The 22665-nt window shown below is 43.3% G+C and overlaps 1 protein-coding gene across 2 annotated transcripts; it reads right to left on the reverse strand.

Moving 5' to 3' along the window:
* Positions 1-3408: 3408 nt before the first annotated feature.
* LOC119331284 (mitochondrial intermediate peptidase, mitochondrial-like) lies at positions 3409-10718 on the reverse strand. Of its 2 annotated transcripts, XM_037604456.1 has the most exons (18): positions 10199-10718; positions 10017-10098; positions 9888-9940; positions 9736-9790; positions 9490-9628; positions 9355-9409; positions 8383-8605; positions 7852-7947; positions 6995-7114; positions 6767-6892; positions 6222-6377; positions 5252-5368; positions 4931-5053; positions 4787-4854; positions 4525-4660; positions 4243-4408; positions 4056-4118; positions 3409-3965 (listed from the first exon to the last, which is right to left on the reverse strand). In XM_037604456.1, the coding sequence occupies exons 1-18, from the start codon at positions 10342-10344 to the stop codon at positions 3880-3882; spliced, it is 2010 nt and encodes a 669-aa protein (XP_037460353.1). In that variant the 5' UTR covers positions 10345-10718; the 3' UTR covers positions 3409-3879. The 2 variants fall into 2 exon arrangements, with proteins under 2 accessions (XP_037460353.1, XP_037460352.1); XM_037604455.1 differs by having other exon boundaries at positions 3409-4118.
* Between the last annotated feature and the right edge of the window lie 11947 nt (positions 10719-22665).

A 22665-nucleotide genomic window follows, 5' to 3' on the forward strand; every position in this document is an offset into this window, starting at 1 on the left:
GAACATTTTCACATATTGAGAGATTGTAGAGGCCATCTACCAAACCCTCCCCGTATACTTACGACTTAGGGTAACTACTTTTGTTATCTGTTTCAAACTATTTGCTTACTTGTTCCAATACATGTATTGATATCAGCTTGTTCACCTGTTGTAGGTATCTATTAGTCATGGAGTTGTTCGTTTTGGGCCATGGAATGAATTATTCAAGCAGCGGGAGTCCAAGTTAGTAGTTATGTGTGACGTTTATGTTATATTTTGTGATTTTAGGTGGTTACAACCTAGTTCTCCAGAATCTTAAACTGTTCTGAATCATTGGTCATGTAAATTTTCGAGTGCATCTAGCTTTATATTTGAATTTTATGAGATTTGGTTCAGCGGACTTGCATTCGTCAATCAAATTTTGTGTTCCTTCAATGTTTTGCCCCGGCTAAGTTCAGTTCCTGGATCCGCCACTGAATCCCGCGGTATGACCCGGTTGGAGATATGACCCGACTGGGACTTGGCGTTTCATCGGTAACCCGCCCGAAGACTGGCGACTCACTGATGACCTGGTCGGGCCTGGTGACTCAGTGGTGACCCGGCAGGTGGTTCAGACGATCGACAAAACCCAACGGCCCAGAAGGCGGCTCATGGGAAGGCCGACTCATATTATGGTGGACCGGCTTAAGAGGAAAGGCATGAGGAATATTTCCCTTGCAAGGAAGCAAGACCTGGACTTGTATCCGGCTTGTAATAGAAGATAGACTAGTCCTAATCCTACTAGGACTAGTCATGTAACCCGCGCCTTCAACTTATATAAGGAGGGGCAGGGCACCCCAAGAGGAAGAAGTTTTGGATCAATTGGACAAATTAGGGTTAGACAGACAATTATATAGCTCTCGAGATAGAGCACCCTTGTAATCGTAATCATCATCATCAATATCAATGAAGCAGGATGTAGGCTTTTACCTCCACCGTGAGGGGCCGAACCTGGGTAAAACCTCGCGTCTCTCGTCCCGTTCAACCCCTCTCAAGCCACCAATTAGACGTGTTGGGCCTCACGACTAAGCCCTTTCAACGAGGACATCTGCTGTGACAAATCCATGACACATCCAAAAGTCTGAACTGATGGAGGAAGGTGGGCAATATATTTCAACACTCCCCCTCGCGTTTATCGATGTAGGTCTCAAGACCTTTTGGCTCGGATACCATACTGAATTCATACTCCAGCCAACTCATTCAAAATTCTGAACTGATGGAGGAAGATGGGCAATATATTTCAACATAATCTTCAGAATGTACAATCACATATCGACCAATCGTCATCATTTGATAAAGCCCTGTTCAACTCCCCTCTAAAGATGAACGAGTAGGATGCACAAATCCCACCGTCGGTCTTCAACACCCCTCACGTAACATCACCACCTCAGAGGAGTCAGAACCGCATTATTGTGTTGGTAAGCATCAGAGACGCATCGTGTCGGCAACGTATCTGGTGCATCGGGGCAATTGGTGCTACTCGTGCACCGGACCCTATTACACACTAATAAATGTTCAAAAAATCCAAAAAAAATTAGTGCATTGACACCATCAATGTATGTTGTCACAAAAATTTAGATCAAAATTTAAAATATTGCTCGAGATACAAAAATGACAATTTGACATCAATGTGCTAATGGGCCAAAACTGAAACCCAGCTTGTGTTATGTACTATTTAGTGCCAAATTTGTCATTTTTATATCTCGAGCAATATTTCGAATTTTGATTTGAATTTTTGTGACAACATACATTGATGTTGTGTTAATTCACTTTTAAAAAACAAATATTTTTAACAAGGGGGACCAGTGCATCGATAGCACCACTTGCCTTGGTGCACCACATACAACCTCACGTCGAGGCCAAGCCCTTGCATGCTCTGTGCATGTGATCAATCCTCGTCAGCATGTCATGACCGCATGTTTGCTTTGACGTGCTTAGACTTGACCGAAGTTATCAAAAATATGGTTTGACAAGTGAAAAAAGTTGGTGATTTTGAGCTAAAGTCTGTCAGATAGGCCTTTCTGGGAGACCAACTAGCCATAAGTGTCATCAATTACCATGGAATTGGAAGTGAAAGCTACGATGATCTTAAAGAACGCATCTGATAGATCATTCTCTCAGCATGCATGCATCAGCTCACAGTCGCCAAAGTGAACACAAATGTCAAGTCTTCGACACCTACATGGTTTGGACAAGATATACAAGTTGGTGACTGTGAGCTAAGCTCATACAAGTAAATCTTTCCGGGCTACCGACTAGGCATGAGTGTGAAGCAACATGCATGCGCAATAGCTGAGCCAATAGAACATACACTTACAATCTTGTACTTTCCAACGACCTAATAGAGTAAAGAGAGATTGGAACCTCGAAGATGTCATGGTTGGAGGTAAGTGCAAGGTACTCAGTACAATCTCTATCATTTGAGCTACCACAATGGTCAGACTCCTAGCAAGGTTAATTTTCCACTTGGCCGTCCTGGCGTTGCTAGCTCCTGTACAAATCTAGGTCGGTACAGTCACAAGTCCTGATGCTTCCAAGTCCTAGGATATTGCGAGTCTCGTCGGTATTGCATAAGTAGATCCAACCAAGTGCAAATGTGTGCCTATTGCGTGCATGGTGTATGCTTATATGAACCTAGCGACGATCAAGCTATGCTCCTTACTTGGACCTTAGGTGTGCAGGGTGGCTTCTTTGTGACTTGTGACCCTATTCTACCTCGCTTCCCACTTAAATATGAACACTACTACACTAAGGTTTGATGTCATGTATTGCAACAACCATTCAATGGATGCTTTCAGACAGAACACATGGGCCTTCGTGCGCTATTCTGAGCATCCACTCCCTCAATGAAGTAGGCCCTAGAGAACTAGGCTGTAGCCTAGTGGCAAGAGAGCGCAGTGGCGTCTCCAGCAACCAGGGTTCGAGCCACGTCGGGGACGAATTTCTGGTTTCTCACAAGGGATGCTTCTCCTATATCAATAAACCATGGGTGCTAGTGCCCATGAGTTTCATCTCAATGAAGTAGGCCCTATTAAAAAACTTGATCATATCAATTCAAGCCTTCACATTCGCTGCCTTAAAGTGTATTGTCACTAACAGGTGTTTGAAATATACGGTCGTGTATAGCTTCCTACCAGATGTTTGGGTCATATCAATTCAAGTTCACAGTGTAGCTCCTCAGATGCCCCACATTTTGAGAGGCTGCACATTCATCTATTAATTCCATCATCACAAACAAGCAAAATAAAGCCTAAGCAGCCATAATCTTCACAATGCACAATTCACGTATGGATCACATATCATCGAATCGTCATTTAATAAAAGCCCTGCCATGACAGCATATTTGCTTCAACGTGCTTAGACTTGGACCGAAGTTATCAAAAGCACCGATAAGGTTTGACAAGTTATAGAAGCTGGTGATTTTGAGGTAAAGTCGATACAAATGGACCTTTCTGGGAGACCATCTACCCATACGTGTCATCAGTTACCATGAAGTGAAACCTAGGATGATCTCAAAGAACACATCTGACAGATCATTCTCTCAGCATGCATCAGCATATATAGTTGACTTCTAGAGTATGATCATCAGTAAGAGAGGATACACTCAGTTGATCTAATATGTGAACAAGAAATATATTTAGGATCTCGAAATCACAACTAAGTTCCTTGTCAAGAACCTCATATAACTATCCCAGCTGTATCTTCTACACCTTCAGCTATCCTGTGGCACCTGGCCAGGAGATCAAGCTCTTGAAACTCCCAACGTGCACTCCTGCCTTTGGTTTCGAGTTATTGACCCTTTGCTTTAATCAACCTCAGTGTAAAAAAATAATGATCCCAGTATGCGCCCTTGGTGGTATTTCACAAACCAACTTCTTTACACAATGAGCTAATGTCAGGGATTATTCCGCCGCCAGAGTTTTTAATGACGGAATCACCTGCAAAATCTTTCAACAAGGCAGATGGATCCTTAGCCCCACCATGTCTTAAGAACTTGTCCCTAATCGCGCTACCTGTGCTGCGGGACAATGGATCACCTTGGCATACTTCTTGCCATATAGTTGTGGCAAAACATCTAGCATAGAGATAGCTATAGTACCCTGCAATAATGTTAAATAAGAGGTTATATGGCCTTATGAGAAGCATCGCATGCAAATCAGTTTATGGAACTTCCCAGATGGAAAAAAAAGTTCATGAAACTAGAAGACAGCTAGAAACCCCTACCAGCGCCATAGTTTATAAGATGAGAAAACCGAGTATGCCAGTGAGTGCCTTCTACATAATTCCAACTCGTGTGCTTTCTTTTCAAATCCGCAACAGCAGAAATTGTGTCCACTGGCTTCGATGTGTGCTCCCCAAACAAAGTTAAGTCCATTATAGAATAAAAAACCTGGGGGACAGGCACGATAACACAAAGTGGCACAATTAATACAAGGACAAGGTCAACAAACATAACTGGCCAGCTTTGATGAAGTGATAAGAAACTAAGTAGAAATATAAGCAAACCTGTCGCTGGAGGTCAGTAGCCGGAAACATGTTTCGAGAAGCATTTAGTGCCTTTACCAGCTTTTCTGGTATTGGATCACCAGTTGTTTCATCTAGAGCAAATGTCCTCAAGACACGGTAGTCCCACGCATAGAACCTGCAATGGAAATTACACTCAACTATCGGTAAAGAGTCCAATAGCAAAAGAAGTTTGTTTTGGATACGCCATAATTAGATAGACTGTCAAACTGCGAATCTATTTTTACTAACACGTCATACGTACTCAAAAAGGTTTGAGGGTGTTTCAGCGACATCGAGAGCAACTCTAGTACCAGAGAAATGCTGATATTCCTGCAAATATCAATGTGCTGCCAGATAAGATATGCAGAAATCGTATGATAACCTGAATGAAGAACCAGCAAAATACCGTTCTTGATAGCAGAGAATGAAGGGCATGGCCAAACTCATGGAAAAGAGTTTCGACATCACAATGGTTGAGCCTCGCAGTTAATCCCCTAGAACTCGAGAAGTTGCATACCAATGCAATGATCTGAAAAGCAAGAACACAATTGATTGACATAAACTGAACTAGCAGTACGAATTTGAACTATATAATTTTCCAAGATGGGGATCTATTAATCTAGTTCCATTAAGTGGTATGGAATTTGAGATGCCACTCCCTTATGGGAAAAAGCATAGTTTTACTGCAAAAATAAACAATAACCAATACGAGATTGCGAGGATATACTGGAAGTTGGTAGTTCGTGTCAGACAATCGCCGGCCCCCTCTGATTGCAAAATGAGCACATCCTGGGTATTTACCCTTTCTGGAGTAGAGATCGAGATACATAAATCCTAAATCACCCTGTTGATTAGACATGTTACAAGGTGTGTTTGAGTGGGCACGAGGATTAAGAACGTTATGAAACCAAGAAAAAAAGCAAGAAAATGATCATGAAAATCATAAAACCAAGAGAAACACAAGAAAAACAACCATGCTTTTTAATATATGTACCTTGGAAGGGGGGAGGGGGATAGTTAATGAGAGCATTGCATACAAGTGTGGGAGAGAGAAGATGCGATAATCGAGAAAAACAAGGATGTACATCTATAAACTAATTAAATTCACATGTGTGCATAATACTATGGCGCAAGACGAGTAAAATATATGAATTACAGAAAGACAGAAAAAAGGAGTGATAATTCCGAAGTTTAAATAGATCATTCATTAAGATATACAAATACTCGATCAGGGTGATGGAGAGAGCTTTATCACATCATAATACGTGCCTGATAGCTTTGAAATCATTTGTGACATTAGCAGACAATTTTATGCTATGGTAGCCAATTTATGGTATACATGAGAAAATAATGCTGCAACAGACTTCTGCTATGTTTCTTGTAGTTCTGACTATAAACTGTTTCTATGGGATTTACGCTACTCAACAACAGGGCATGACCCGTCCATTTGATAGAAGTTCGTTGCTAATTTGGACCAGATAATTATAGGGCAGACTATCGATAGGCATTGTTAATGTCTATTAGGTGTGACATACCAGAGCTGTACTTGCCTACTTGGCCATCCTTTCACAAACCACAAGTTATTTCTAAGGGCTGTCATTTTGAATTTAGTAATTACAAAACTTCGAGCAGGTACGAACATCAATTGCAAATTTACACTTATGTAAAACTATCTTCTAAAGGTAGCACATTATTACCTCATCAGGGTGATGGAGAGACAGCTTTATCACATTAGGATGCCACGACTCTCCGTCCCCCATAGGAACTTGATGAAATGTGGCACCAAATAATGATTCCACCAGCACGTTTAAGCCCTTTATGCATTGGGACAATGGAAAATACGATGCAACAACCTGATACATAAGAAAAGATAGTATCAAAAAGGATAAAAGAGAAGGGAAGGTAGCCTGCAGGAAACAATGAAATAAAACAATAGCTCACATCAAGTAAAAATTTATGTCCTCAAGAATTTAAGCAACTGCAGAAAATGAAGCTTTTCAGACTAAATATATGAAACTATTAAGCGATTCTGTACTTCAGTTTTCTTCCCCTCATAATACTTTTAGCTTATAAAGTACCAAATGTAGGTTTGATTTAGCTTCTATCAACATATATTATGCAAAGTGTGTATTTACATACATTATTTAACAGGAAATACCTATATTATGGTAAGAAACCTAAATAGTAGTATATTTAGCATTACTTTCAACAATTGTACATCTTTGAGATAAATAGCACATACCGAGGGATCCACAGTATGCGCAGATGATTTCATCATTCCAATGAAATAATCCTCATCCCATGGTTCAAGATCAACACTCTTGTCATTACATACTCTTCTCTTAAAATCTTTTATAGTATTAAATTCCTGCATCAAAGGTTGATATAAGTAGAGAAACCACTGGTTGGATATAACGATGTGTATTATGTATGCCAATATTAAGTTCACCCCCTTCAGTCCCTTGAATACCTCATCAGCTTTATGCCTAACAGTGTCACTCAAATCGTTGAGAAATGACATGACCACATCGACAGATGCAGCCATGTTAGGACGAATAGCAAATTCAGCATATGATCTGCAACCCATAGTCTGCGAAAAGGATTAAAAAAAATGTTGTAATTTTCCTGGAATAAAAGTAGAATTAAAGAAATACTCGTACTTAATAATGTAATCGATGTCATCATATTTGATGAACATTCTTAGGAAAGTATATCAGGTCCAATTTTGTTCTGTTTCTTCAAACTTCCATTAAACTACAGAACTGAACAACAGAGTACACACATCAAATACTGGATTAATTTTTGTCTGCTAATAACATGTGATCCAAAGATGAGCTAATGCATGTGAGTATGTGACATTTAGCTCAGACATTTGCTAACAATAGAAAGACAAAATATCCAACATGGTCATCTAGACTCCAGAACCCCCTTGAGAGAACATTAATTTTCCTCACGATCAACCATGTTTTCCCCATGGAGATACAAAGTGTTCATTACTTGTCCAAATAACCAACTTGTGACACTCCTGAATAATTCTCATAGCAATGCCACCTCAACCAAGCAGCCAAACTACAAGGTTGAAACTGACAAACAAGGATCTCATATCCTTCAATTGGTTTACTGTAAGATATTAGTGCACAGAGGAATTCATGCTAAGTTGACTAATCTAGACTGCTAGAAAACCTAACCAAAGCTTAAACGTCATCACCGTATTCAGATCGTAAGTTTACCATGCGCACCATCAAGTGAAGTTTAGCACAAAGATGTTAAAACATTAGCATCAGGTTGCCTCTAAATATACTCTATGATATAGAAAAATGCATTTACCTTTGCAAACTCATCACGAGCATCTATAAGTTCGTCAAGAACACCAATGTTTTCACGAGGTTCAGAGTTTCCTACAACATATACCTGTCTCCTGACCTTTGGAAATTTTGGAACAGTTAGAATGCTACTAGCATAAGTGTGATGACATACATTATAGCTATACAAATATTGCATCAAAAGGGTAGGAAAGATAAATAGCTAGACCAAAAAATGGATAAGATATTTCCACGTAGAATAAATAAGTGAGCACAAAAAATCCAAACATTGCTAAAAATATCATGAACATGTATGGGTATTCAAAAACGAGTTGAGATCAACCCATGAAAACGTGCAAACAGTAAGATAGTTCATTTGCCTTCACTGCTCACCACGGAAGTAACCGAGATAGTAGAAAAAATTGAACTGATGGTTTGAATGGATTGAGGTCAAACAGGTTTTGGACACCCCTATGGATATGTATGTTTACGTCATGCAAATATAAGGATGTAAGGAAGTTTTGCAATGCTTATGAGTGGAACAAAAGGAACATACCTCCTCATCCGAAGCCCATCTCAGTGCTGATGATACAGATCCTGAGTCTGTCACTATCCTTACACCCTTTTGCCTTGTAGCGTTCATTGCATTGCTCTGTTCTTCAACACCCCTAGGTTTAAAACGACTAATAGGTTTGAAATTATGTTGTATATTCCTTGGAATACGCGAAGCTGGATATATATCCACAAAACCTGGTTTGTTCATAACATTTTCATTGAACCTGACAGAGCAACAAGAAAGAGCATAACAGTTACAGGTAATTTTCCAAATTGAATCGTCAAGCTAAATGCAGTGCAAAGATTCAACTCGGTAAAGAAAAGGTATAACAGAAATATACTGGAGAGGGACCACAACATGAATGCTACAAGCACAGAAGGGAGAAATGTGGTTAAACTGACAAAAAAAATGTAAAGTTAGCAGGTTCTGTAGCTATTTAGAATAGTCGTATTGCTCATAAAGATTAATTATGAATAGGTGAAAGCAGAATTGTTGTGCAATGAAGCAAATATACTTAGAACCAACAGTTTATTTCTTGTTTTCAACATTGCTGGAAAAGGAAGGGAAACCATCATGGGGTTCCATCAAATAAACCAATGATAACAAACCAAGTGTGCAATTTAACCCTCATCTTTAATAGTATGATGCCGCTGAAGCGCTTGTATTAGCAATATCTAGGTAAGCATTTGAAGAAAATAATTAGAAGATCCAAATATCAGGCTTTAATCAGTCAACGAACTTAACAAACAAGCTACAAGAAATATATAATCAAAACATAAGCATGACATTGGTTAGTGGGAACTCAACATTAAAGATGCTTACCAACAAGTAATGCCACTAAACAATGAAATCACTTGCTGATAGTCAAGTAGGAGATGTGCAACTACAACATGGAATGCAAAGTCAATATGGATAGTTCAACAGTGGAAATAGTACTGAGCTTAGCAACGGCCAGTGTCCAATGGTACCTACTTTCTACCCAGATGCGCAATTGCAAGGTTCAGCTGATTAACACGCTCGAGTTTATCTGCAATGGTAGAGCATTATGTTTCTAATTCAAATTAAAACTGACAAGAAGCAACGGAATATAACTGTCAGTATGGCAACCTTTAGGAAGATGAATCCCTCCTTTCTCAAAGTCGACACGCAAGTTATTTGCTGCCTTCCGAGATTCCTCTGAGAGCAGGGCACCTTCACTCTCAGCTTTTAGTATCGCGTTGTATAAAGTAGTATTTGTGTTCAGGTACTGCAGAAAATCACAGAAAATGAAATGTTACAGTTCTGGTTTGGTCATTTCACTCTGGTGTCTGGTCTCTCCTTTTTCATATATGCCATTTATGTTATAGACCTTACTTGAAGATGCTCGTAAATCCTCATTGATGCCTTATCTGCTTCCTCCGCAAATTCCCTAGTTCACATACATATTAATTCAGTAAAAAACTGAAAGCACTTCACTGCAGAGCATCCAAATTACACAACAAGCAAGCAGCCAGTCATCCACTCACCTATCTGGGTGCGTGTTCCTGCACAGCTCCGCCGAATCAATGACCGAGCAAACCTAATAACCAATCGTCAGCTATCCCACATCAAACCACACGGATTAAATAGAAATTAACCTAAGAAGAGAAAGGTACAGTGTTGGAGATCTCATCCATGGTGCGAACAATATCCGCAGCCGGCGGCAGCTGCGCAATGTGGGCAACAAGCTCGTCCGACCTGCAAATTCGAGCAAACGGTCACAGAAAATTTAGCGAGCGATGGTTGGGGCGGGGTAGTATTGGGGATCGAAGGGGTTCAGGGTTTTTCCCCCCTTTACCGCTGGATGGCCTCGTCGACGAAGCGGCGGAAGCCCTTGGCCGTGCGCAGCACATCGAAGCCGTACAGGCCCGTCTCCGGCCTCGCCGCGGAGGTGGAGAAGGCGGCCACCGCAGCGCGGCGGGCGGCGGCGGCGGCCTGCAACATCGCGGCAACGTGAGCGCTGGGCTTATCGGTCCCGGAGAGTGGTAGGAGATGACAGGCGCTTGAGCGGCGCCGCTGATTCCGCCGCGTGGTTGGTCGGTACGGCTGCTCGCCCGGTGTCCGCCGGGCCGCCGCCAACTGGAGCTAGGCTGCCCTTGCACAAGAGGAATGTGACGGGACGGGAGGGCAGAGCGAAAACAGCTGCCGCCGCTGGGTGAGAACAATCCTCGGCGCTCTGAGGAACGGGAGGAGCTCGCCGGTGGGTTGGAAGTCGCCGCGCTTGGGCGGAGGCGGCTGAGCTCGCCGCGCCGCCGCCGCGCCGTGTAGGGGTGAGCGCGAAGAGGGCTTGGGTCTCTCTCGGTCGGTCGAACCAGGTCGGGCGCTTCGTTCGGCTCAGACCGAACCGGACATATCTACGAACAGGCCCAAAATCTAGAGAGCATTATTTTTTTTGTCTGTTTTGTTTTTTCTTTTGATTTCTTTTAAAATGAATTGCTTACCGCATGTGTCTCGTGGTTTCCTTCTGACTCTTGATTTCTTTCTCGTGGATGTAACAAACTGAAACGCTACTCCCTCCGTTCTAGTACAATATACTCTCTTTGTTTCTAAAATGAAGTCTGTTTAAAGATTTTAATATGGACAACGTACGAAGCAAAATGAGTGAATCGACACTCAAAACTACATCTATAGAATATGTAGTCCATATTAAAAAAAATAAAAAGACTTATATTTAAGAAAGGAGAAAGTATACTACATATTCACAACAAAGTATAATGGCGGGAGTTGACACTTTGAGGAGAGGTTACATATAAAGAATTGGGACGGAACCATAGTGAACATTTGAGATGATTCCTTCTATTGGATAAAATTAGGGGAAAGGAGCCCACCCACTTGAATTCGAGGGACGGATAGGTTTGTTAGTAAGGTTACGTTAGACCCGGGCATGGACAACCCATCCCGAAAAGCCCGGCTCAAAATCCCGACGTTCTGCCTGGGCTCGAGCTTAGCTTTTCGGCCCGAGTCTGGCCCGAAAGCCGAAAAAGCCCGAACAGTCCACAAATGACTATTTTATTAGAAACATAGGTAAAATATATTACAAATGACTATTTTATTAGAATAATATGGTGTTCATGTGTTTCGGCCGGGCCGGACCCGGGCTTGAAATTTTAAGGCCAAGCTTTGGAAAGCCCGATCCGACGAATGCCTAGGTTTTAGGTTACGTAAAAGGAGCACGTAGGATCATTGTTGAGGAAATCGTTGTTGGAAATATGCCCTAGAGGCAATAATAAATTAGTTATTATCATATTTCCTTGTTCATGATAATCGTTTATTATCCATGCTAGAATTGTATTGATAGGAAACTCAGATACATGTGTGTATACATAGACAACACCATGTCCCTAGTAAGCCTCTAGTTGACTAGCTCGTTGATCAATAGATGGTTACGGTTTCCTGACCATGGACATTGGATGTCGTTGATAACGGGATCACATTATTAGGAGAATGATGTGATGGACATGACCCAATCCTAAGCCTAGCACAAGATCGTGTAGTTTGTTTGCTAAAGCTTTTCTAATGTCAAGTATCATTTCCTTAGACCATGAGATTGTGCAACTCCCGGATACCGTAGGAATGCTCTGGGTTGCCAAACGCCACAACGTAATTGGGTGGCTATAAAGGTGCACTACAGGTATCTCCGAAAGTGTTTGTTGGGTTGGCACGAATCGAGACTGGGATTTGTCACTTCGTGTGATGGAGAGGTATCTCTGGGCCCACTCGGTAGGACATCATCATAATGTGCACAATGTGATCAAGGAGTTGATCACGGGATGATGTGTTACGGAACGAGTAAAGAGACTTGCCGGTAACGAGATTGAACAAGGTATCGGGATACCGACGATCGAATCTCGGGCAAGTACAATACCGCTGGACAAAGGGAATTGAATACGGGATTGATTGAATCCTCAACATCGTGGTTCATCCGATGAGATCATCGTGGAACATATGGGAGCCAACATGGGTATCCAGATCCCGTTGTTGGTTATTGACCGGAGAGTCGTCTCGGTCATGTCTGCGTGTCTCCCGAACCCGTAGGGTCTACACACTTAAGGTTCGGTGACGCTAGGGTTGTAGAGATATTAGTATGCGGTAACCCGAAAGTTGTTCGGAGTCCTGGATGAGATCCCAGACGTCACGAGGAGTTCCGGAATGGTCCGAGGTAAAGATTTATATATGGGAAGTCCTATTTTGGCCACTGGAAAATGTTCGGGATTTTTCGGTATTGTACCAGGAAGGTTCTAGAAGGTTCCGGAGTGGGGCCCACCTGCATGGGGGGACCCACATGAACGTGGGTAGTGGGGGCAAGGCCCCACACCCCTGGTCAAGGCACACCAAGATCCCCCCTTAGAAGGAATAAGATCATATCCCGAAGAGATAAGATCAAGATCCCTAAAAAGGAGGGATAACAATCGGTGGGGAAGGGAAATGATGGGATTTCTTTCCCCCACCTTTGCCAACGCCCCAATGGACTTGGAGGGCAAGAAACCAGCCCCTCCACCCCTATATATAGTGGGGAGGCGCATGGGAGCCGCACCCTAGCCCCTGGCACCTCCCTTTCCCCTCGTAACACCTCTCCCTCTCGCTGAGCTTGGCGAAGCCCTGCCGAGATCCCCGCTGCTTCCACCACCACGCCGTCGTGCTGCTGGATCTCCATCAACCTCTCCTTCCCCCTTGCTGGATCAATAAGGAGGAGACGTCTCTCCCAACCGTACGTGTGTTCAACGCGGAGGTGCCGTCCGTTCGGCGCTAGGATCATCGGTGATTTGGATCACGACGAGTATGACTCCATCAACCCCGTTCACTTGAACGCTTCCGCTTAGCGATCTACAAGGGTATGTAGATGCACTCTCCTTCCCTCGTTGCTAGATTACTCCATAGATTGATCTTGATGATGCGTAGAAAATTTTAAAATTCTGCTACGTTCCCCAACAGTCGCATCATGAGCCAGGTCTATGCGTAGTTTCTATGCACGAGTAGAACACAAAGTAGTTGTGGGCGTCGATTTTGTCAATTTACTTGCCGTTACTAGTCTTATCTTGATTCGGCGGCATCGTGGGATGAAGCGGCCCGGACCGACCTTACACGTACACTTACGTGAGACAGGTTCCACCGACTGACATGCACTACTTGCATAAGGTGGCTAGCGGGTGTCTGTCTCTCCCACTTTAGTCGGATCAGATTCGATGAAAAGGGTCCTTATGAAGGGTAAATAGAAATTGGCATATCACGTTGTGGTTTTGGCGTAGGTAAGAAACGTTCTTGCTAAGAAACCTATAACAGCCACGTAAAAATTTGCAACAACAATTAGAGGACGTCTAACTTGTTTTTGCAGCACATGTCGTGTGATGTGATATGGCCAAAAGGATGTGATGAATGATATATGTGATGTATGAGATTGATCATGTTCTTGTAATAGGAATCACGACTTGCATGTCGATGAGTATGACAACCGGCAGGAGCCATAGGAGTTGTCTTAATTTATTTATGTCCTGCGTGTCAACTTAAACGTCATGTAATTACTTTACTTTATTGCTAAACCGTTAGCCATAGTAGTAGAAGTAATAGATGACGAGACAACTTCATGAAAACACGATGATGGAGATCATGATGATGGAGATCATGGTGTCATGCTGGTGACGATGATGATCATGGCGCCCCGAAGATGGAGATCAAGAGGAGCAAAATGATATTGGCCATATCATGTCACTATTTGATTGCATGTGATGTTTATCATGTTTTTACATCTTATTTGCTTAGAACGACGGTAGCTAAAATAAGATGATCCCTTGCAATAATTTCAAGAAAAGTGTTCCCCCTAACGGTGCACCGTTGCGAAGGTTCGTTGTTTCGAAGCACCACGTGATTGTTGGGGAACGCAGTAATTTCAAAAAAAAATCCTACGCACACGCAAGATCATGGTGATGCATAGCAACGAGAGGGGGGAGTGTTGTCTACGTACCCACGCAGACCGACTGCGGAAGCGTTGACGCAACGTAGAGGAAGTAGTCGTACGTCTTCCCGATCCGACCGATCCAAGCACCGTTACTCCGGCACCTCCGAGTTCTTAGCACACGTACAGCTCGATGACGATCCCCGGGCTCCGATCCAGCAAAGCTTCGGGGATGACTTCAGTCAGCACAATGGCATGGTGACGATGATGATGTTCTACCGACGCAGGGCTTTGCATAAGCACTACAACGATATGATCGAGGTGGAATATGGTGGCAGGGGGCACCGCACACGGCTAAGGAACGATCACGTGGATCAACTTCTTTTTCCTAGGGTGCCCCCCTGCCTCCGTATATAAAGGAGCCAAGGGGAGGGGGCCGGCCGGCCAAGGAGGGCGCGCCAAGGGAGTCCTACTCCCTCTGGGAGTAGGATTCCTCCCCCCAATCCTAGTTGGAATAGGATTCGCTGAGGGGGAAAGAGAGAGAGGGGGGCCGGCCACCTCTCCTTGTCCTAATAGGACTAGGGGAGGGGGGAGGCGCGCGGCCCATCTTGGGCTGCCCCTTCTCCTTTCCACTAAAGCCCACTAAGGCCCATACAGCTCCCGGGGGGTTCCGGTAACCTCCCGGTACTCCGGTAAAATCCCGATTTCACCCGGAACACTTCCGATATCCAAACATAGGCTTCCAATATATCAATCTTTATGTCTCGACCATTTCGAGACTCCTCGTCATGTCCATGATCACATCCGGGACTCCGAACAATCTTCGGTACATCAAAATGCATAAACTCATAATAACTGTCATCGTAACATTAAGCGTGCGGACCCTACGGTTCGAGAACAATGCAGACATGACTGAGACACATCTCCGGTCAATAACCAATAGCGGGACCTGGATGCCCATATTGGCTCCTACATATTCTACGAAGATCTTTATCGGTCAGACTGCATAACAACATACGTTGTTCCCTTTGTCATCGGTATGTTACTTGCCCGAGATTCGATCGTCGGTATCCAATACCTAGTTCAATCTCGTTACCGGCAAGTCTCTTTACTCGTTCCGTAATACATCATCCCGCAACTAACTCATTAGTTGCAATGCTTGCAAGGCTTATGTGATGTGCATTACCGAGAGGGCCCAGAGTTACCTCTCCGACAATCGGAGTGACAAATCCTATTCTCGAAATACGCCAACCCAACATCTACCATTGGAGACACCTGTAGAGCTCCTTTATAATCACCCAGTTACGTTGTGACGTTTGGTAGCACACAAAGTGTTCCTCCGATAAACGGGAGTTGCATAATCTCATAGTCATAGGAACATGTATAAGTCATGAAGAAAGCAATAGCAACATACTAAACGATCGGGTGCTAAGCTAATGGAATGGGTCATGTCAATCAGATCATTCAACTAATGATGTGACCTCGTTAATCAAATAACAACACTTTGTTCATGGTTAGGAAACATAACCATCTTTGATTAACAAGCTAGTCAAGTAGAGGCATACTAGTGACACTAAGTTTGTCTATGTATTCACACATGCATTATGTTTCCGGTTAATACAATTCTAGCATGAATAATAAACATTTATCATGATATAAGGAAATAAATAATAACTTTATTATTGCCTCTAGGGCATATTTCCTTCAGTCTCCCACTTGCACTAGAGTCAATAATCTAGATTACACAGTAATGATTCTAACACCCATGGAGCCTTGGTGCTGATCATGTTTTGCTCGTGGAAGAGGCTTAGTCAACGGGTCTGCAACATTTAGATCCGTATGTATCTTGCAAATCTCTATGTCTCCCACCTGGACTAGATCCCGGATGGAATTGAAGCGTCTCTTGATGTGCTTGGTTCTCTTGTGAAATCTGGATTCCTTTGCCAAGGCAATTGCACCAGTATTGTCACAAAAGATTTTCATTGGACCCGATGCACTAGGCATGACACCTAGATCGGATATGAACTCCTTCATCCAGACTCCTTCGTTCGCTGCTTCCGAAGCAACTATGTACTCCGCTTCACATGTAGATCCCGCTACGACGCTTTGTTTAGAACTGCACCAACTGACAGCTCCACCGTTTAATGTAAACACGTATCCGGTTTGCGATTTCTGGATCAGTGTCAAAGCTCGCATCAACGTAACCTTTTACGATGAGCTCTTTGTCACCTCCATATACGAGAAACATATCCTTAGTCCTTTTCAGGTATTTCAGGATGTTCTTGACCGCTGTCCAGTGATCCATTCCTGGATTACTTTGGTACCTCCCTGCTAAACTTATATCAAGGCACACATCAGGTCTGGTACACAACATTGCATACATGATAGAGCCTATGGCTGAAGCATAGGGAACATCTTTCATTTTCTCTCTATCTTCTGCAGTGGTCGGGCATTGAGTCTGACTCAACTTCACACCTTGTAACACAGGCAAGAACCCTTTCTTTGCTTGATCCATTTTCAATTTCTTCAAAATCTTGTCAAGGTATGTGCTTTGTGAAAGTCCAATTAAGCGTTTTGATCTATCTCTATAGATCTTTATGCCTAATATGTAAGCAGCTTCACCGAGGTCTTTCATCGAAAAACTCTGATTCAAGTATCCCTTTATCCTATCCAGAAATTCTATATCATTTCCAATTAGTAATATGTCATCCACATATAATATCAGAAATGCTATAGAGCTCCCACTCACTTTCTTGTAAATATAGGCTTCTCCGAAAGTCTGTATAAAACCAAATGCTTCGATCACACTATCAAAGCGTTTATTCCAACTCCGAGAGGCTTGCACCAATCCATAAATGGATCGCTGGAGCTTGCACACTTTGTTAGCTCCCTTTGGATCGGCAAAACCTTCTGGTTGCATCATATACAACTCTTCTTCCAGAAATCCATTCAGGAATGTAGTTTTGACATCCATTTGCCAAATTTCATAATCATAAAATGCGGCAATTGCTAACATGATTCGGACAGACTTAAGCATCGCTACGGGTGAGAAGGTCTCATCGTAGTCAACCCCTTGAACTTGTCGAAAACCTTTTGCGACAAGTCGAGCTTTGTAGACAGTAACATTACCGTCAGCGTCAGTCTTCTTCTTGAAGATCCATTTATTCTCAATCGCTTGCCGATCATCGGGCAAGTCAACCAAAGTCCATACTTTGTTCTCATACATGGATCCCATCTCAGATTTCATGGCTTCAAGACATTTTGTGGAATCTGGGCTCACCATCGCTTCTTCATAGTTCGTAGGTTCATCATGATCTAGCAGCATGATTTCCAGAACAGGATTACCGGACCACTCTGGTGCGGATCTTGCTCTGGTTGATCTACGTGGTTCAGTAGTATCTTGTCCTGAAGTTTCATGATCATCATCATTAGCTTCCTCACTAACTGGTGTAGGTGTCATTGAAACAGTTTTCTGTGATGTACTACTTTCCAGTAAGGGAGCAGGTACAGCTACCTCGTCAAGTTCTACTTTCCTCCCACTCACTTCTTTCGAGAGAAACTCCTTCTCTAGAAAGGATCCATTCTTAGCAACGAATGTATTGCCTTCGGATCTGTGATAGAAGGTATACCCAACAGTCTCCTTTGGGTATCCTATGAAGACACATTTTTCCGATTTGGGTTCGAGCTTATCAGGTTGAAGCTTTTTCACATAAGCATCGCAGCCCCAAACTTTAAGAAACGACAATTTTGGTTTCTTGCCAAACCATAGTTCATAAGGCGTCATCTCAACGGATTTTGATGGTGCCCTATTAACGTGAATGTGGCCGTCCCTAAAGCATATCCCCAAAACGATAGCGGTAAATCAGTAAGAGACATCATAGATCGCACCATATCTAGTAAAGTACGATTACGACATTCGGACACACCATTACGCTGTGGTGTTCCGGGTGGCGTGAGTTGTGAAACTATTCCACAATTTTTCAAATGTACACCAAACTCGTAACTCAAATATTCTCCTCCACGATCAGATCGTAGAAACTTTATTTTCTTGTTACGATGATTTTCAACTTCACTCTGAAATTCTTTGAACCTTTCAAATGTTTCAGACTTGTGTTTTATTAAGTAGATATACCCATATCTGCTTAAGTCATCTGTGAAGGTGAGAAAATAACGATATCCGCCACGAGCCTCAATATTCATTGGACCACATACATCGGTATGTATGATTTCCAACAAATCTGTTGCTCTCTCTATTGTACCGGAGAACGGCATTTTAGTCATCTTGCCTATGAGGCACGGTTCGCAAGTACCAAGTGATTCATAATCAAGTGGTTCCAAAAGTCCATCAGTATGGAGTTTCTTCATGCGCTTTATACCGATATGACCTAAACGGCAGTGCCACAAATAAGTTGCACTATCATTATCAACTCTGCATCTTTTGGCTTCAACATTATGAATATGTGTGTTACTACTATCGAGATTCATCAAAAATAGACCACTCTTCAAAGGTGCATGACCATAAAAGATATTACTCATATAAATAGAACAACCATTATTCTCTGATATAAATGAATAACCGTCTCGCATCAAACAAGATCCAGATATAATGTTCATGCTCAACGCTGGCACCAAATAACAATTATTTAGGTCTAATACTAATCCCGAAGGTAGATGTAGAGGTAGCGTGCCGACCGCGATCACATCGACTTTGGAACCGTTTCCCACGCGCATCGTCACCTCGTCCTTCGCCAGTGTTCGCTTAATCCGTAGTCCCTGTTTCAAGTTGCAAATATTTGCAACAGAACCAGTATCAAATACCCAGGTGCTACTGCGAGCTCTAGTAAGGTACACATCAATAACATGTATATCACATATACCTTTGTTCACCTTGCCATCCTTCTTATCCGCCAAATACTTGGGGCAGTTCCGCTTCCAGTGACCAGTCTGCTTGCAGTAGAAGCACTCAGTTTCAGGCTTAGGTCCAGACTTGGGTTTCTTCTCCTGAGCAGCAACTTGCTTGTCGTTCTTCTTGAAGTTCCCCTTCTTCTTCCCTTTGCCCCTTTTCTTGAAACTAGTGGTCTTGTTAACCATCAACACTTGATGCTCTTTCTTGATTTCTACCTCCGCAGCTTTCAGCATTGCGAAGAGCTCGGGAATAGTCTTGTTCATCCCTTGCATATTATAGTTCATCACGAAGCTCTTGTAGCTTGGTGGCAGTGATTGGAGAATTCTGTCAATGACGCAATCATCTGGAAGATTAACTCCCATCTGAATCAAGTGATTATTATACCTAGACATTTTGAGTATATGCTCACTCACAGAACTGTTCTCCTCCATCTTGCAGCTATAGAACTTATTGGAGACTTCATATCTCTCAATCCGGGCATTTGCTTGAAATATTAACTTCAACTCCTGGAACATCTCATATGCTCCATGACGTTCAAAACGTCGTTGAAGTCCCGATTCTAAGCCGTAAAGCATGGCACACTGAACTATCGAGTACTCATCAGCTTTGCTCTGCCAGACGTTCATAACATCTGGTGTTGCTCTAGCAGCAGGCCTGGCACCCAGCGGTGCTTCCAGGACGTAATTCTTCTAAGCAGCAATGAGGATAATCCTCAAGTTACGGATCCAGTCCGTATAATTGCTACCATCATCTTTCAACTTTGCTTTCTCAAGGAACGCATTAAAATTCAACGGAACAACAGCACGAGCCATCTATCTACAATTAACATAAACAAGCAAGATACTATCAGGTACTAAGTTCATGATAAGTTTAAGTTCAATTAATCAAATTACTTAAGAACTCCCACTTAGATAGACATCCCTCTAATCCTCTAAGTGATCATGTGATCCAAATCAACTAAACCATAACCGATCATCACGTGAGATGGAGTAGTTTTCAATGGTGAACATCGTTATGTTGATCATATCTACTATATGATTCACGCTCGACCTTTCGGTCTCCGTGTTCCGAGGCCATATCTGCATATGCTAGGCTCGTCAAGTTTAACCTGAGTATTCTGCGTGTGCAAAAACTGGCTTGCACCCGTTGTAGATGGACGTAGAGCTTATCACATCCGATCATCACGTGGTGTCTGGGCACGATGAACTTTGGCAATGGTGCATACTCAGGGAGAATACTTCTTGATAATTTAGTGAGAGATCATCTTATAATGCTACCGTCAATCAAAGCAAGATAAGATGCATAAAAAGATAAACATCACATGCAATCAATATAAGTGATATGATATGGCCATCATCATCTTGTGCTTGTGATCTCCATCTTCGAAGCATCGTCATGATCACCATCGTCACCGACGCGACACCTTGATCTCCATCGTAGCATCGTTGTCGTCTCGCCAATCTTATGCTTCTACGACTATCACTACCGCTTAGTAATAAAGTAAAGCATTACATCGCGATTGCATTGCATACAATAAAGCGACAACCATATGGCTCCTGCCGGTTGCCGATAACTCGGTTACAAAACATGATCATCTCATACAATAAAATTCAGCATCATGCTTTGACCATATCACATCACAACATGCCCTGCAAAAACAAGTTAGACGTCCTCTACTTTGTTGTTGCAATTTTTACGTGGCTGCTACGGGCTTAAGTAAGAACCAATCTCACCTACGCATCAAAACCACAACGATAGTTTGTCAAATAGACTCCGTTTTAACCTTCGCAAGGACCGGGCGTAGCCACACTTGGTTCAACTAAAGTTGGAGAGACAGTTGCCCGCAAGCCACCTATGTGCAAAGCACGTCGGGAGAACTGGTCTCGCGTAAGCGTACGCGTAATGTTGGTCCGGGTCGTCTCGTCCAACAATACCGCCGAACCAAAGTATGACATGCTGGTAGGCAGTATGACTTGTATCGCCCACAACTCACTTGTGTTCTACTCGTGCATATAACATCAAACCATAAAACCTAGGCTTACCACTGTTGGGGAACGCAGTAATTTCAAAAAAAATTCCTACGCACACGCAAGATCATGGTGATGCATAGCAACGAGAGGGGAGAGTGTTGTCTACGTACCCACGCAGACCGACTGCGGAAGCGTTGACGTAACGTAGAGGAAGTAGTCGTACGTCTTCCTGATCCGACCGATCCAAGTACCGTTACTCCGGCACCTCCGAGTTCTTAGCACACGTACAGCTCGATGACGATCCCCGGGCTCCGATCCAGCAAAGCTTCGGGGATGAGTTCAGTCAGCACAACGGCGTGGTGACGATGATGATGTTCTACCGACGCAGGGCTTCGCATAAGCAGTACAACGATATGATCGAGGTGGAATATGGTGGCAGGGGGCACCGCACACGGCTAAGGAACGATCACGTGGATCAACTTCTTTTTCCTAGGGTGCCCCCCTGCCTCCGTATATAAAGGAGCCAAGGGGAGGGGGCCGGCCGGCCAAGGAGGGCGCGCCAAGGGAGTCCTACTCCCTCTGGGAGTAGGATTCCTCCCCCCAATCCTAGTTGGAATAGGATTCGCTGAGGGGGAAAGAGAGAGAGGGGGGCCGGCCACCTCTCCTTGTCCTAATAGGACTAGGGGAGGGGGGAGGCGCGCGGCCCATCTTGGGCTGCCCCTTCTCCTTTCCACTAAAGCCCACTAAGGCCCATACAGCTCCCGGGGGGTTCCGGTAACCTCCCGGTACTCCGGTAAAATCCCGATTTCACCCGGAACACTTCCGATATCCAAACATAGGCTTCCAATATATCAATCTTTATGTCTCGACCATTTCGAGACTCCTTGTCATGTCCATGATCACATCCGGGACTCCGAACAATCTTCGGTACATCAAAATGCATAAACTCATAATAATTGTCATCGTAACATTAAGCGTGCGGACCCTACGGTTCGAGAACAATGCATACATGACTGAGACACATCTCCGGTCAATAACCAATAGCGGGACCTGGATGCCCATATTGGCTCCTACATATTCTACGAAGATCTTTATCGGTCAGACCGCATAACAACATACGTTGTTCCCTTTGTCATCGGTATGTTACTTGCCCGAGATTCGATCGTCGGTATCCAATACCTAGTTCAATCTCGTTACAGGCAAGTCTCTTTACTCGTTCCGTAATACATCATCCCGCAACTAACTCATTAGTTGCAATGCTTGCAAGGCTTATGTGATGTGCATTACCGAGAGGGCCCAGAGTTACCTCTCCGACAATCGGAGTGACAAATCCTATTCTCGAAATACGCCAACCCAACATCTACCATTGGAGACACCTGTAGAGCTCCTTTATAATCACCCAGTTACATTGTGATGTTTGGTAGCACACAAAGTGTTCCTCCGGTAAACGGGAGTTGCATAATCTCATAGTCATAGGAACATGTATAAGTCATGAAGAA

Source organism: Triticum dicoccoides, chromosome 7A (assembly GCF_002162155.2).
Source record: "Triticum dicoccoides isolate Atlit2015 ecotype Zavitan chromosome 7A, WEW_v2.0, whole genome shotgun sequence".
NCBI lineage: Eukaryota > Viridiplantae > Streptophyta > Magnoliopsida > Poales > Poaceae > Triticum > Triticum dicoccoides.

Excerpts from the sequence above, each read along its gene's own strand:
- LOC119331284 (XM_037604455.1), bottom strand. The coding sequence starts at position 10,344 with ATGTTGCAGGCCGCCGCCGCCGCCCGCCGCGCTGCGGTGGCCGCCTTC. Across the intron at positions 8,606-9,354 it reads ATTGCGCATCTGGGTAGAAA|GTTCAATGAAAATGTTATGA; the intron begins GTAGGTACCATT and ends TTGCTCTGTCAG. Across the intron at positions 5,369-6,221 it reads CTCTCCATCACCCTGATGAG|GGTGATTTAGGATTTATGTA; the intron begins GTAATAATGTGC and ends TCTAATCAACAG.